The following is a 14,542-nucleotide window of genomic DNA, read 5'->3' as shown; positions in this document are numbered from 1 at the left end:
TTCTATTGTATTGTACCCTCAGAAAGCTTCACATGTAAATGGAATGATCAATAATCATAAAACAAAAAGGATGAAGAAAGAGACTTTCAATAAACCAATAGATAACAGTTGAAAAATTCTACGTCAAAAATAATGATTTGAAATCATGAATAATGGCAAAATGATCAAAATGAAACAGAAGCAAGAGAAAAAAATTGAGGTTTTTGGTTAAGACAGGTTTACATATATGAGATAGAAAAAAAAAACAACGTATGTATTAGGGTTTTAATCAATTTGTGTAATCAAAGACGAAAAAAAAAAAAAGAATGCTGAATTTTCCCCTTCTTTTTTTTTCCCGGTAAAGGAAATGAAGAGAAAGAGAAAATAACGAATGGCCGAGTTATTTTGGGGTGAGATAACTTGTAAAAAGAAATTACGCGTTAAATGGGTTCCTCCATGAGGGTTTAGCTAACGAACACTCAGGTTTTTCATTGCTTATTAGTTATTACAACGTTAGGGTTGGCTTCCCATGCTCATATGGACGGCTTACGTATCTCTTGTTATTTTGTTGCTCGCTTTTTTGGTTTTTTGTTTTATTGCCCGAGTTGTTGGACCGGCTGTTTTTCATTTGGGTAAACTACTCAAATGATCACTAATCTTTGGGTAAGTTTTCATTTTCACTACTTATGTTTCAAAAGTTAAAAATAGGTCACTAACGTTTTTCGTTTGTTATAAATTGATCACTCGATGTTAACAACCGTTGACAGACGTGACGGAAATCACACATGGGTCGTTATATGCTTACCTAGATGTTATTATTACACAAATATTCCATGTTATTTTTATATTCTTTCAATTTGATCTAGTTTTAATAAATTAAAATTAATTTACCTATGAATCAGAATCAAATATATATTTAAAGTATATATTTTAGTATAAATATACCTAATGCTATTGTTACTATTTATTGAATTAATTTTGTATAATTATATAAATTAGGTCACTAATTTTTAGTTTAGTTAACAAAACTGCCATAATGTATACAATTATGCAAAATTGAATCAGTAAATAACAATAATAATCTTATGGATTATTTTAAGTTCATTATTTTTAATTAATATATTTTTTAAAATTTGGCTTAATACACAATTTTGTTATTGTAGTCAACTAGAATCAACAATATTATTTTTTATTTTTAGTTTTATCAATTTATCATTTGTACCCGTTAGTGTTATCTTTGATCTATGAAACATGTCATTGATTATTACGGTATCGACATAACAATTAATTGTGCTGACATGATAGTCTATGATGTTGATGTGTTAAATGAATGTAATTGATTTTTAAAAAATTAAAGGATTTATTATGTTTTAAAAAAGTTTAAATATTTATTTAATTTTTAAACAACAAAATAAGAAATTCTTAAATGTAGCCAATACAATAAGATGAGAAAAATTTAAAATTTTTATTGTAAAATCAAAATTCGTTGTCGTTATATTCACATAAAATAATAAAAAAATAATAACTAAATGATCATTTAAAAACTCAAATCAGTGTCATCTTAGTATAAAAATAATATTAGTGAACACCGATTTCGTGTACACAAAACTTCAACAAATTTAAATCATTTGATGAAATTTCATCGATCTTTGTTGATGTAGTATAAGACTAAATTAATAGAAAATATGTCTCAAACATGCCAATCTCAAGTTGTTGAGGAACGATCAAATGCTTGTTTAGTGAAGATATTTATTTTTTAAATATTTCTAAACATCTCTTCTCTGTTTTAATTTTTTATAATTTAAAGTATTTTTGTATATATTTGAATATTTATTTTAATTTAATAAAACTAGGATCAAATTGAAAACATTAAAATAAAGATATTTAAAGTATTTAAATATATAAATAACATGGATTATTTGTGTAATTATACCATCTAGGTAAATTTATAAAGTATATATTAATAAAGTATTACTCAATTGAAAAAATTAAAATAAATATATTTAAATTATTTAAATATATAAATAACATGGACTATTTGTAGTTAATTTTATTTAATTTATTTTATATTTGTAGGTAAATTTATTTTAATTTATTAAAACTATGATCAAATTGAAAGAATATATAAATAACATGGACTATTTGTGTAATTATACAATCCAGATAAGCATCTAACTGCCCACGTGCGATTTTCGTCACACCTGTTAATGGTTGTTAACGTCGAGTGACCAATTTATAACAAACGATAACGTTAGTGACCGATTTGTGACTTTTGAAACATCAATGGTGAAAATGAAAACTTATCCAAAAATTAGTGACCATTTGAGTAATTTACCCTTTTAATTTTAGAAAACCTCCATTAAAATAAATGGTTATTTGATTCACACCTAAAACTTGTTCACTCCAACTCAACGTGTAAATGAATTTAGATAGAATACAAATTTCATCTTAAATTTTAGATAAAATATCAATTTTAGAATGTCATCAATTTTTTTAATAAAAAGTGACGAGTTTGAAACATATGAATAGTCGGATGACCATTTTATAATTTTTAATAGTCGAGGGACTCAACATGCAACACCTTATAGTCGAAGAATCATTTTGTAAGTGGTCAAGAGACTCAATAAAACAAGATCCTATAAACAAATAACCATTTATATATTTTACCCTAAAATAATAAAACATTCAAATATCTTTATAATTTCATTTTTTTCTTTTATAAACAATTTTTTAAGTTTAAATATCATAGTATTTCTTTAATTTTCTTTTATAATTTCAATACGTTTATAAGTTTAATAAATGAAATAGATTTTTAATAAAAATAAATAAAAGAGAATAAAACCAATGCTTATATACTAATAGTAAAACGAAAAACAACAAAATTTACTTACATTAATGTAAATATATGTTTATTTTCATATGTATATATTTACACTAATATAAGTATGTATATCTTCTACTATTATGGTACTTAAAAATAAACATATACTTACACCAATGTAAATACATCTAGATTAATGAGTTGAAATTCAAAATATAAAAATAAATGGAGATATTATTTTAATATTTTTATAAGAAAACATATACTTACACAAATATAAGTATATACATCTAGATTAATACCTTTTCGTGACCAAAAATAAACTAAGTACACTTCTATTCATGTTTGTTCTTTTGTTAAACTAATATAAAAATTTTGTCCATGCATTTATTTGACTTAATAAACGAACATAAATGATGTTATACGAACAATTCATTGAACATTATGTTCATTTACACCCCTAATTATTTTCATCGGATTTTCTTAACACTTAAATCATTCGAATATTATGTCATTTATAAATTATAGAAAAGATAAATTATTTTAATTTAATAATGATTAGATAAGTTTATATTAGATTTTTATATTTTAATTGAAAACTAATGAATAAAAAAAACAAAGAAAATAGATAATAAGTAATCAATAAAGGGCGAATTCATCTTTTTATTTGTTTAAACTTATTTAGGGCAACAAGTCACAACATATTATGTCATATAATTAATTAAATTTACAGAAGAATAGCTGATATTCTTTTTTGTATAATATGTTACAAAATCCACTCTCTTCAAGCATTTTAACCATGATAATGGCTGGAAATGAAATGTCTTGCTTTCCATCCATCCAAGGTCGTCTTCCTCATCGGTTGAGGTATCAATCTACCCTGAATAGAAGCCAAAGCAACAGAACCTATGCTTTCTCCATTTACTCAACTTCTCAACATCATTTACACCCTTCTCACGGAACCCATTTGCCGTGAAGGTTCCATTTTCATGAGGATTGAAACCAACTTGGTTTGTCTCCACTGGTATTATTACATTTTGTTGAGGCGATGTTGGTACTACTTTGTTATGGTTTACTTCCCTTGACAAAGAGTTTGATCTTGCAGACCTGCATGCAAGTACATCCGTAGACCATAAAACACATCAAGTGCAAGTGTAATTGAGTTTAGATTTGAGGGTATGCACGTGTAAATATCTTAATGTTATTACCTTGTATCATTAATGTCGTAGCTATTCTTGGAGTCATCCAACGTCGTCGCCAGATTCTCGACCTTTTTGGAGCCAGCATCGTGACCAACCTCCACTTCTAAAGAAGCATTGTCTTCTGTACCATAAGTTGAGTCTTTTACAGCACTCTCTTCAATATTTGGAGTTTCTTCATTAGAGAAACTAGAAGATCTGCTTTGGACGTTATTAAATCTGTATCGTCGTACTATTGAAATGGCCTTCTCCAATGTTCGTAGAGCTTCATCAACCTCTGGACGAATAGGAATATTTTGTTCAGCATTTAAACCATTTGATCCCGCAAATTTATTGGTTGAAGGTTGATTTGCAGCCGTAATGCCGTCATCCAGGCATGTACTCTCTTCACTTTCTTCTTCCTCAATTTCACCAAAAGCTTTTCTCTTTCTGTCTTGTGCTTTCTTCAGTGGAGATTCACCAGCAGGGTCATTAGCATGAACCATTGGGTCCACATCATCCGTGTTGTCTTGTATGTCTTCAACCAGATTTTCATTGGGCAAAATATCAGGTTCACTTTTGGGCTCTTTTGCTTCAAGAACTTTGCCTGATTTGTTACTGGAGTAAAGAGCTTCACGTATTAGACAAAACAGAGGCTCTCCCAAGGCCTTGCTGTAATCTTCATCACTATTAGTGACAGAAGCCACAGTCTGTAAAGCATTGTAAATTGGGAATGTGAGAAACTAATTGGCAGGATGGCCAGGGACGGACGCAGGATTTCATGCTAGGAGGGGCGAACTTATAAAATTTTAAGTAGGGAAGAACTTATAAAAAAACATTTGGGGGGGGCGTCAAAACATATTTTCAATAGAAAATACAAAAAAATATCTAAAATATATAAGAATTTGAAATTTTAGGAGGGAGGTGCGATCTCCCCCACCCGCCCTCCTCTAGGTCCATCCCTAAGGATGGTAATAATCAGCATCAGGAAAAATGAAGTTCCTAATCTTGAAGCTCTCAGCAGTGGAATCTTTTAAGATAAATGATGTGTTGCATCGATTTATACCCATCACCTCATTGAAATTAAGAAGAAAAAGAAAATCTTAAACTACATGCGGGAAATTAAGATGTCATGTCAGAAGAAAGCATGACCTTTTGATAGAGTCTGAAACCGTTTCCGATAAGCTGCCTCGCGATGAAATTTATAAGGGATGGAGGGACAAAATCCAGCTTCATATCCATATTTGCTATTGTCCTACAAAGTCAACAACCTTTTAATATTAAGAGGAGAACAAGACGATTATTTACCTGAATTACAGTATGTAATCAAGTAGCATAGTACTGAAATAATGACTTTCAAGAAGAGCAAGGAAAACAAGAGAGTTATGCAAAGAACTTGATAAAAGAAATGAAGAATAACAATGAAAGAAACAATAGAAGAAATGCAAACTGTATTCCTTCGATTATCAAAAGTGTCCCTCATTACATAGCTCTCAGGATGAACTATATTGTAACAGATTAACTGTTTTGCTAACAGCTCTAACTGTATTCTATCTGCATAACAGTAATGATATTTCTAACACCAACCTGAAATACATTAACGTCTCCGTTATTATTGCTAATAATGTGTATGAAAATTTGAAAAATAAGCTCCTAAATCACATGACCTCTTGAGATTTCAAACAACAGCAAGGGGAAGAGTCATAATTATTCAAGGCGCCTGCTTTCTTTGCAGGTAAAACTCCTTTGGTGCTTGTACGAGGGATCTAAATCCGTTGACCCTATTGTCTCTTAGAAATGCATAAGGTGACATTTACATTCCTATTCTAATATGAAAATTTAAAGAATTACTACTTACCTAAAGTAGCTTCTTTCACTGTTCACCTTCTGAATAGCAAAGCCTCCAACTACATCAATCCTTACAACATCCTTTGCTTCAGGGATCCCATCATTAGTGAAACCATGTGTTGCTCTATCAATATTGCTCACATCTGAGATCTAAAAGCATAAGAACATATGGAGTATTTAGATAAATTTCCAGTCTATGGGAAGAACGTAAATTGCAAAGGAAGTGAAACCATATTCAAGTCTTTGAAGTGACTACCGTGTTCACAAGAATAACAATCATATCATCTTGGAAGTACTGAAAGGAAAAAAAGTGTACTAGAGCCTCCCTAGCTGACAGTGGCCATGCAACCTTCACCCTTTATTCCGAAAATAGAAAAACAAGTATGCATTTTACAGTTTCAGACTTCAATGTATTACAAAAATAGGGAAACATATTTAACTAAACTGTTATAGTTCTGGTCTTGACAAACCTCACTAGAGCTATCTGTTCACCAATTCGGATCTTTCGCACGCAGGTGGAACTAGTTACTTTGAAAGGTGGAAAGCTAGACTGAGGCCACCTAGGAAGGGTAAAAGAAGATTAGCATTGAACACATTTTCAGTTAAATTGGATGAAATCTTAAATCTGCTGCACGTTATTCTTATACATCAAGTGATCCTCTCCTTCCATAAACATTATGTGGCAAATTCTCACCTATTATTGGTTTATAATGATACAAGTATATTTATGTAGATATAATTGTAGCATAGTCATGCAAGAGCAGACTAGAAATAGGTGTCAACAAAACATTCTGATTTACAAAAATTCAGCCATCCTAAGTTGAAGAAAAGTAATTAAAGCATGACAATGACCTTAAAACAATAGCATACACTTTTAAAATTCTAGATGATGCTGATTATAAGAGTTAAAAAAACAAAAAGTAGCATTTCAAATGAAATAATATTGCTACTGCCCCATGGTTCAGAATCAGATCCAAAAGTAAACAACTATAAAATTGCAGAGAGATTTTCTTGAACGACACACAACCAAGGTCATTGATACACACTATAACTCCAGATGATATAAAAAAAATGGAAATATGCAGGTTAGACTGTTTACCAGTCAATAAATAGTTTGTTAATTCTACATTGGAATCGATTGGAACACCAGAAACAATTCTCACCATTTCTTGTAGAGGGGTGACTCCCAAGAGATACAGAGACCTGCAATGAAGTTGCTGCTGAGAAAAGTTTCATATGCCACTGCTGGTACTTAAAAGTCTTGAATTAATTGCAATTGCATAATCGTTTACCCGTGATTTAGAATTAAGCTTAAAAACAATTAAAACATGATCAGGACTTACAAACATCCAAAGGCCCATCTACATAGCCTTCGACAAGTAATGTATGAAAAGGGGTACCGTGAGGTCCTTCACGGTACATAACACGGAACTCTTCATTATCATGCTTCAACTGTCAAAAAAGGTTGAACATGCATTTCACAGAACAATAATCACGATTCAGAACATAAAAAAGGTCACTCCACTAAGATCTGCTTGATAAAGTCATTCATACAAAAGAAATAATGGAAACTAGCAGATAGAGCGTACTTTCCATTGACCATGTGATGTCTCACTGGATTCTGACAGTTGATGATCATCAACAGAAGTAATCCTTAACATGTCTAAAAAATTGGATACTTCCTGAGCCCTTTTGTCCAATAAATGTTCACTAAACTCTGTTGACCAAAAAGAAGAAAATGTTTGACAGTATATACTTGAGAACAAACTCTAAATGTAGTAAGTAATGTTTATTGAGGGATTCAAAGTACACATATGGAAGCTTAAACAGAAAAACTGGAAATTAATGCTCTAAAACCTTCTTTCTCATCTTGTGCATATTGTAAAATCTGATTCTTGACAAGGGTTCTAAGTGTCTCGGGATCATTCAGTTCAGCAGAAGACAGCGTATTGTCCAGCCTCTCTCTGTATTGAGAGATTGTCTTTTTCTTCTCCATATTTAAATCTATAAGAAAACAGCATCCAGCTCCCACTCAAGCACTCCAAGGATCAGCTAACCTTGCAACTAAAAACAAATTTTATAAATACACGCATTAATTCTCAGTCAAAACAGTTAATGACAACCTCAAAGACAAAAATCATGAACCAAATTGATCTCTATCTGCATAATATGCTACAGTAAAAGACAATTAAGACCTCCATGTGACTTATACAGGCAAAAAGCCTCATTTGCAAAACAAACTAACTAAAAGGAAACCATGAATTGAAGAAAGAAGTGCAAAAAGCTAGGGGTGACACGGCTTATAGGAATGCTATAAAACAAGAACGTGATACGATTGAAAACTTCTCCAAAACATCCATATCTCTAACCTCAGAAGATCAACAAAACGAAAGGAAAAACAGGAACTTTGCAATAATAGAGGAAACCAAAATCATCCAAGTGGTCAGATACACGTATTGTAACCAATATTTTGAGTCAAAGCACGAGAAATGAAATGAGAGAGAGAGAGAGAGTTGAAGTAAAAGCAAGCAATCAAAGAAGTTGAACTTACATGAAGCTCAATGAAAACCAAACCAAATATCAAGAATTCGTTCACCAAGATCAGAATAGTAAAATCCCGCAAACCCAAAAGGGATGCCGCAGATCTCGACGAAAAATTCACCTAATCTCTATATCTTGATCGTGTTAAACAAAGCAAGGGACGACTAGGATGCACGGCAGTCGGCAGAATCACTAAATCAAAAGTTACAGCTTTGTTTCCGCTAAGCAAAAATAAAGAATATTGTTTTTTCCCCGGAATTTGCAATAGGAAACGGATTTTCGGACAACTAGGAAGGTGGGTCCCACCAGCACTTAAACCATAACTGTTTTTCATATAAGTATTTAAAATATATGAACATGTACATTTAGCTGGTTAATAAAGTTGTTCGTCTATGATAAAACACATTTAAAGTATCTAAGTTATTTTTTTTTGTTAAAATAAATATCAAAATATTTTTATCAAACAAATACTTTAATTTTTTATATAAATATTTAAAATATTTTTTAATCAATTTCATGTGTTAACTGTTTTTCATAACGTAGATAAAAAAGATGAAATATTTTATGTGTTTATTTTGATAAAAAATATATATTTCGATAAATAAAAAGAGGGTATACTTTAGTGCTTGTTTGTAATATAAGCCAAAAATATGAAATAGGAAAGCGTAGGTTAGAAGAAAATTAAGTCATGTAATAAATTTGGGTGACGTGGTATCGTCAGTGTCCATAAGCTAGAAAGTTGTTTAGATTCTACTATCCTAGTGGATAATGACATTTACGGCCTATACGTGTCGCATTTAAGTTTATTCTATTTTTCTAATATATTTCCAGATTTTACACGATAAGATCAGTAGAAAATAATTTTTTCCCGAAAATATATATGAATAAAAGATAAATGATTCTTATATGATAAATGGAATTTTTTTTTTAAAAAAAGTAAAAGTATGGACCCCCTCAACCTGGAGTCAGTCGGGCAGGCATGATGAATGAAGTCAATAATGCCCACAATGGCAATTGACTCTAACAAATGTAGTCGCATGACCTACAATCGTTTTAAAACCGTTTCTAAAATGTAAATAAAAACAAAATTTAGTGAACGATTATTTAATTAAATTAAATCCTTTAAATAATGTTTATATTTAATGTTATAAAAAATGGATGAAATTAATTATTTAATTAATAAATTATTATAATATTTTATTTAAATCAACTAATTAATAAATCAAATATTAATAATTTGAGCCCTTATCAGAGTTGGCCCGACGAATAACCATTTGGAACCCAATTCCACATATTCAGATCAATTCTAATAATCAAACATTTGTTACTTGTCTCTTCTTCACCAGAAACCAACAATTGAGTAAACATAAAACTAAAACTCTGGCAATTAAAACTTAGGTAAATTTCGCAAATAATCTTTCGACCGTAAGGTATCGTTTTGTTGAATTTATCGATTATTAAATATTATAAAGTAGTCTTTCGATTATAAGATGTTTTGTTGAGTCCTAAAAATTACAAAATTATCACTCGACTATTCATATGTTCTGAACTTTATTTCTTTGTTAAAAATTTAGTAGCCGTCTGAGCTGGACATTAACTGTTGAATAAGATATGATAAAATCATATTTTAATAATGTCTATTGGCGACGTCGTTGCTTTCAAGTATTGGCCCGACAATATAATCTTTTAAGCATTGACTCGACAATATATTGTAAATGGACAGTCGATCCAAAAAATACATCTTAAACAATTTTGGGATCGAATTTTATCATATCTCAGTCAACGTATTAATGTCTACCTCAGATGACCTGCAAGACTCAAAAAAGCAACGTCCTATAGTTAAGAGACTATTTTAACTTTTAATAATTTGAGAACTCAACAAAATAGTGTCCTATAATTAGGACATCATTTGTATATTTAACCCTAAAATTTAATGTGCATTTTTACAGTTGAATCAAGACCTTAATTGGTACATATTATTAATGTTACTTAAAGCTGACTAAGAAATTAATCAAGTTGTCTTCGGTGAGCTTTTAAGGTAAAAGCAGTAAGGGAAAATTATTTACAACCTCACAGCTCATAAGTCGTACCTTCCTCTGTTCTCAGTCTATGATATCTCTTTATAACTTAAACTTCACCTTAAGCAACAACCTGTTACTCACAATGCTTCATTTTCATAAAATATCAATGTCCAGGAAGGTATATACTTGTAAAATAATATCATAAATTCCACAAATCCTTTTTGCATGCTTCTTTGGATATTATTAGGGGTGTAAGTGAACCGAGTTTGAACTAACAATGTTATGTTCGTGTTCGTTTGTTTATTTTTGAAGGTGTTCTTGTTCGGTTTGTGTTCATTTAAATTTTTAATATTGTGTTTTTGTTCATTTATTAATTTTTGAAGGTGTTCATGTTTATTTATTTATTGTTTGCGAGCGTGTTCGTTTATATGCTCACAAGCGTGTCCATTTATCGTTTGTTTATATGTTCAATTTTTATTTTTACATTTTCATTTGCAAGCCAAAGAAAAATGATAAAATTACGTCATTAGTGCTTAAACTTCTTAAAATTCACAGTTTAAATTTTAACTTTTACCATGTGCTTAATTTAATATCTATCTTCACCAATATTTAAAATGTAAAAAAAAAGGAAAAGGAGAATTGAGTAAACAACTTTGTTCATGAACATAAATGATCGAGTTTATAAACGAGCTCATAAACGAGTTTGTTCGTGAACATAAATGAAACAAACACACCTCTGTTCGTGTTCATAAATGAAACAAACCCACCTCTGTTCGTGTTCGTTCGTATATTAAATGAACATAATTTTTTTATTCATACTTATTTATTTAACTTAACAAACGAACATTATACGAATAGTTCATTGAACGTTCTATTCACTTGGACCCTAGATATTACCAAACATTCATCCGGCGGTATTTTTTCTTCTTCTTTTAATTCCTTAAATGAGGTCGAGATCCCAACTTATTTAGGTTTGGTTGATTAAGACTTGAATTTATTTTTACTTTTAGAGATTAGAAGGAACTGAAAGGAATTGGTTGGTTTTCCACAAATCCTTTATTCTTTTACTCTTTTGAAAAGTGAAATATTGTTGGATTTTAGTCCCCTACTGATTGATACCATTACCAACTTTTTTTAAACTTTTACCCTAAAATTATGGTAAAAGTTAAATGCAACCTTTTTGCTTTACATGCATTCGAGAAAGAAAAGAAGTAAACACAGGAAAGCAAAAGTAAAAAGTAATAGCATTATACCAGTTGAAGGAAATTTGTAGTTGGTTCATCATACGTTCTAATAGGACTTGAAAGCTTAACAACCACAATTTGATTCTAAGTAAGAAAATGCTAGATAAGGCAAGCAAAAAAAAGAAGATAAAATTATAGTAAGTAGACATTTCAGCAGCACACAGGGCATTTAACCAATCCATTCTCATTACAATCAGGGCATTTCATGCACAATTCATCACCTTCTTTTTCTGCAAAAACCTTGCAGCTTCCATTGCAATTTGAGCAGACCAGGAACCCGATGTTGGCACAATTAGTACACATGCAATTTGAAGGTATCCCTTCCAGGAGCTTCTTCAGGTTTCCTTGTTCGTGAAGTCGAAAAACTTCGTCGGCTCCTCCAATGTCTCTTCCCTTGATGAACAGCTTTGGAGGGACAACTCTGCCACCTGATATCCTCCAAAGTTCTTCCCTGAATCTCATGTCCATTGAAACATCTCTCTCCTGGACCAATATCTTGAAACTGTCTAAAAGAAACCTTATACTGCTGCAATCTTCGAATGTTTTTCTGATTCCCCTTAGACTTGTTGTGTAGAAAACCACTGAATCTTCTCCTCCTGGTGGACATTTCTCTTCAAAATCTGATAACACTGGATGTTCTTCATTGTCCTCTTTCACTTCTTGTGTGCTATGCTCATCATTGATAATGGTCTTTGAAGAGATTGGAAGCCGAGAATCATCCTCTCTAGGCACTATGCCTTGATCTCCGACATCGAATTCCAACTCGGTTTCTTCATCCCGTTGATCTTTAAAATTGACTACTGATTCCGGGGCATTGATTTTGTTGCTTTTGCAGTCTTTTTCCTTGTAAACTGATTGGTTAAGCTGAAGGACTGAGTCCTGTTTCGAAGAGCATATAGTATGAATTTGGGTTTCTTTAGAAATCTTCCCTTCACGCCTTTCATCTCCTATGACAGCGATGAGATACAAGAAACCCCTACAAATGCATTGGAACCACTTGAAGAAATTGAGAAGGGATAGCATGGAAGAGAATGAAATTTTGACTGAGAAAGACAAAGAGAGTAGATATTGGTGAGGAAAATGGGATGATGGAGATTCTCTTATTTCATGAAAAGTGGGAACTGTAAACCGAAAAGGGTGTTTGTTGGTTGCTTTTAAAAGTGGGGTACCTTTCACCATTGGAGTCCACTCAACCTGACCACATAACCAACATTTTTGGTTGCCTCTTCATGGCATAAGGGGAGGAGCAAGCATCATACAACCAGGCCCCTACCCTACCTGCAAGGCTGCAAATAATGTGTATGAAGAGAATTGTAAGAGTTGAACGAAAACGATATCCCAGTCGCCATTAGTTTTATAATTATAGCCCTTATTGTGATGCTGTTCTTCTACCTTCTGATTATCAAAAAAAAAAGGAAAGAAAAAAAGGGAAAGAAAAAAAAGGAAAGAAAGAAAGAAAGAAAGATACAAGCCATCTTCAAACAAAAGCTAAAAACGCCATTGATTTTGGTTGCATGACTACAAATACCATCATCAATCATCGGACGAGACACAAAGCTATCGGCCAACAACAAATCGTATCGAGTTCCGGAACTACAAGACACCCTGCAAACCAATGTTGTATATACAAACACATACAGTCTCCAACATCAAATCATAACACCTAACATCAAGTAACGAATATATTTACTGGAAAATGTTGATCAGTTTACCTGTTGTTGCAGAGATACTGAAGGTCGCAGGCTTCCCTCTAGCGATTGGTTCAGGTGAAATCTCAACTTCTTGAACCTTTACAAAATTATCTGCATTGGTATTATTATTTATTTTCTAACACATTGCTCAAAGAGGAACGTCTTTTCTAAGAAAATGGAATCAAATTCTAATATTGAGAGGTAATTTCAGAACAATCAGTGAATAAATTTCTTGGTGTGAGAACATGTACCAATCCACTCCTCTGATAGCCGAGAGAAGTCACTTGGAATAGATATATGAATGGGTGCATTAACGTCAACATTGATAGAGCATACAACAAGGCAAGCATGATTGGTGCATTGGGCGTGTTAGCAAGAGGTCAATATGGACATATTATTCTTTTAAGTCACTTGAACCCGATCCAAAAATTAAAACCTTCCGCCTAAACCTGCCCGAGTTTAAGAGATCCCACCTAATTTGATCTTTTAGGTCAAATTCTGCACCCAACCCAACCTATATATATATAATTCTTTTTATTAGATAAAATAATGACTTAATTGAAAAAAATTAAAGACTATGTATTATTATAATTATCTCTAAATATATAACAGATAATTATGATATTAGATCGAATTTCTTTCACCCTAAATTCAAACCCAACTTGATCCTATCTCACCCTTGAAAAAATCCAATATGAATCCAAATTTCTAAAATAAAAAATCAACCCGACTAAATCAAATTGAACCAAACCCATCGAATGCGAGTGAAATGAGAATCCTACTCGTAATAATGCTATATGGTTTAAACATGAGCACCTAAATGTATCACCACTAATGTACTTAATGATGGTATTCGTAATAAATAATACAATTATCCATTTACGAGAAAAAGAAGGTCATGTGTAATTTCAAGCTCTGTTTTAAAATCGGATTGGACCGGCTGGTTCAACCGGGAATCATTGTTTAGTCCGGTTCAATCTAAACCGATTGAACCGCTATTAGTGAACCGGCCAGAATCGCTAAACCGTTCAAACCGGACCGGCTGAAAACCGGGAAAAATCGGGAAAAAACGGGATTTTTGTTTTTTTTAAAAAAAATTAAACCAAACAACGTCGTTTGTTAAATGAGCCAAGTCGAACTCGAGTATTGCTGAGCTCGACTTGAACTTGAAAACTTTAAAAGTAAGTTCAACTCAACTCAAACTCACAAGCTAAAAATT

At 31.7% G+C, this 14,542-nt stretch overlaps 2 protein-coding genes across 2 annotated transcripts; both read right to left on the bottom strand.

The window, feature by feature from the left end:
- Nucleotides 1-3,547: 3,547 nt before the first annotated feature.
- LOC120146590 lies at nucleotides 3,548-8,493 on the bottom strand. The gene is made up of 11 exons (XM_039160111.1): nucleotides 8,378-8,493; nucleotides 7,684-7,890; nucleotides 7,416-7,543; nucleotides 7,170-7,278; nucleotides 6,990-7,029; nucleotides 6,297-6,386; nucleotides 6,083-6,182; nucleotides 5,837-5,976; nucleotides 5,131-5,233; nucleotides 4,009-4,688; nucleotides 3,548-3,907 (listed from the first exon to the last, which is right to left on the bottom strand). Exons 2-11 carry the CDS (start codon nucleotides 7,820-7,822, stop codon nucleotides 3,676-3,678), a joined length of 1,761 nt encoding a protein of 586 aa, XP_039016042.1. The 5' UTR covers nucleotides 7,823-7,890; nucleotides 8,378-8,493; the 3' UTR covers nucleotides 3,548-3,675.
- Nucleotides 8,494-11,756: 3,263 nt separating this feature from the next.
- On the bottom strand, nucleotides 11,757-12,811 carry LOC120146659 (uncharacterized protein At3g28850-like). The gene has a single exon (XM_039160164.1). It carries the CDS (start codon nucleotides 12,809-12,811, stop codon nucleotides 11,783-11,785), a length of 1,029 nt encoding a protein of 342 aa, XP_039016095.1. The 3' UTR covers nucleotides 11,757-11,782.
- Nucleotides 12,812-14,542: the final 1,731 nt, after the last annotated feature.

This window comes from Hibiscus syriacus, unplaced genomic scaffold (assembly GCF_006381635.1).
Source record: "Hibiscus syriacus cultivar Baekdansim isolate YM2019G1 unplaced genomic scaffold, ASM638163v2 tig00110930_pilon, whole genome shotgun sequence".
Taxonomy (NCBI): Eukaryota; Viridiplantae; Streptophyta; class Magnoliopsida; order Malvales; family Malvaceae; genus Hibiscus; species Hibiscus syriacus.
The sequence above is the reverse complement of the archived record's forward strand: the minus strand, read 5'-3'. Positions and strand labels throughout refer to the sequence as shown.

What these genes read in the sequence shown, in the direction of transcription:
- LOC120146659 (XM_039160164.1), bottom strand. Translation starts at nt 12,811, where the DNA reads ATGGTGAAAGGTACCCCACTTTTAAAAGCAACCAACAAACACCCTTTT.
- LOC120146590 (XM_039160111.1), bottom strand. Translation starts at nt 7,822, where the DNA reads ATGGAGAAGAAAAAGACAATCTCTCAATACAGAGAGAGGCTGGACAAT. An exon ending in TCACCCCTCTACAAGAAATG is followed by an intron (nt 6,387 to 6,989) that starts GTGAGAATTGTT and finishes TACCCTTCCTAG; the next exon opens with GTGGCCTCAGTCTAGCTTTC. An exon ending in TTGTTATTCTTGTGAACACG is followed by an intron (nt 5,977 to 6,082) that starts GTAGTCACTTCA and finishes TTATGCTTTTAG; the next exon opens with ATCTCAGATGTGAGCAATAT.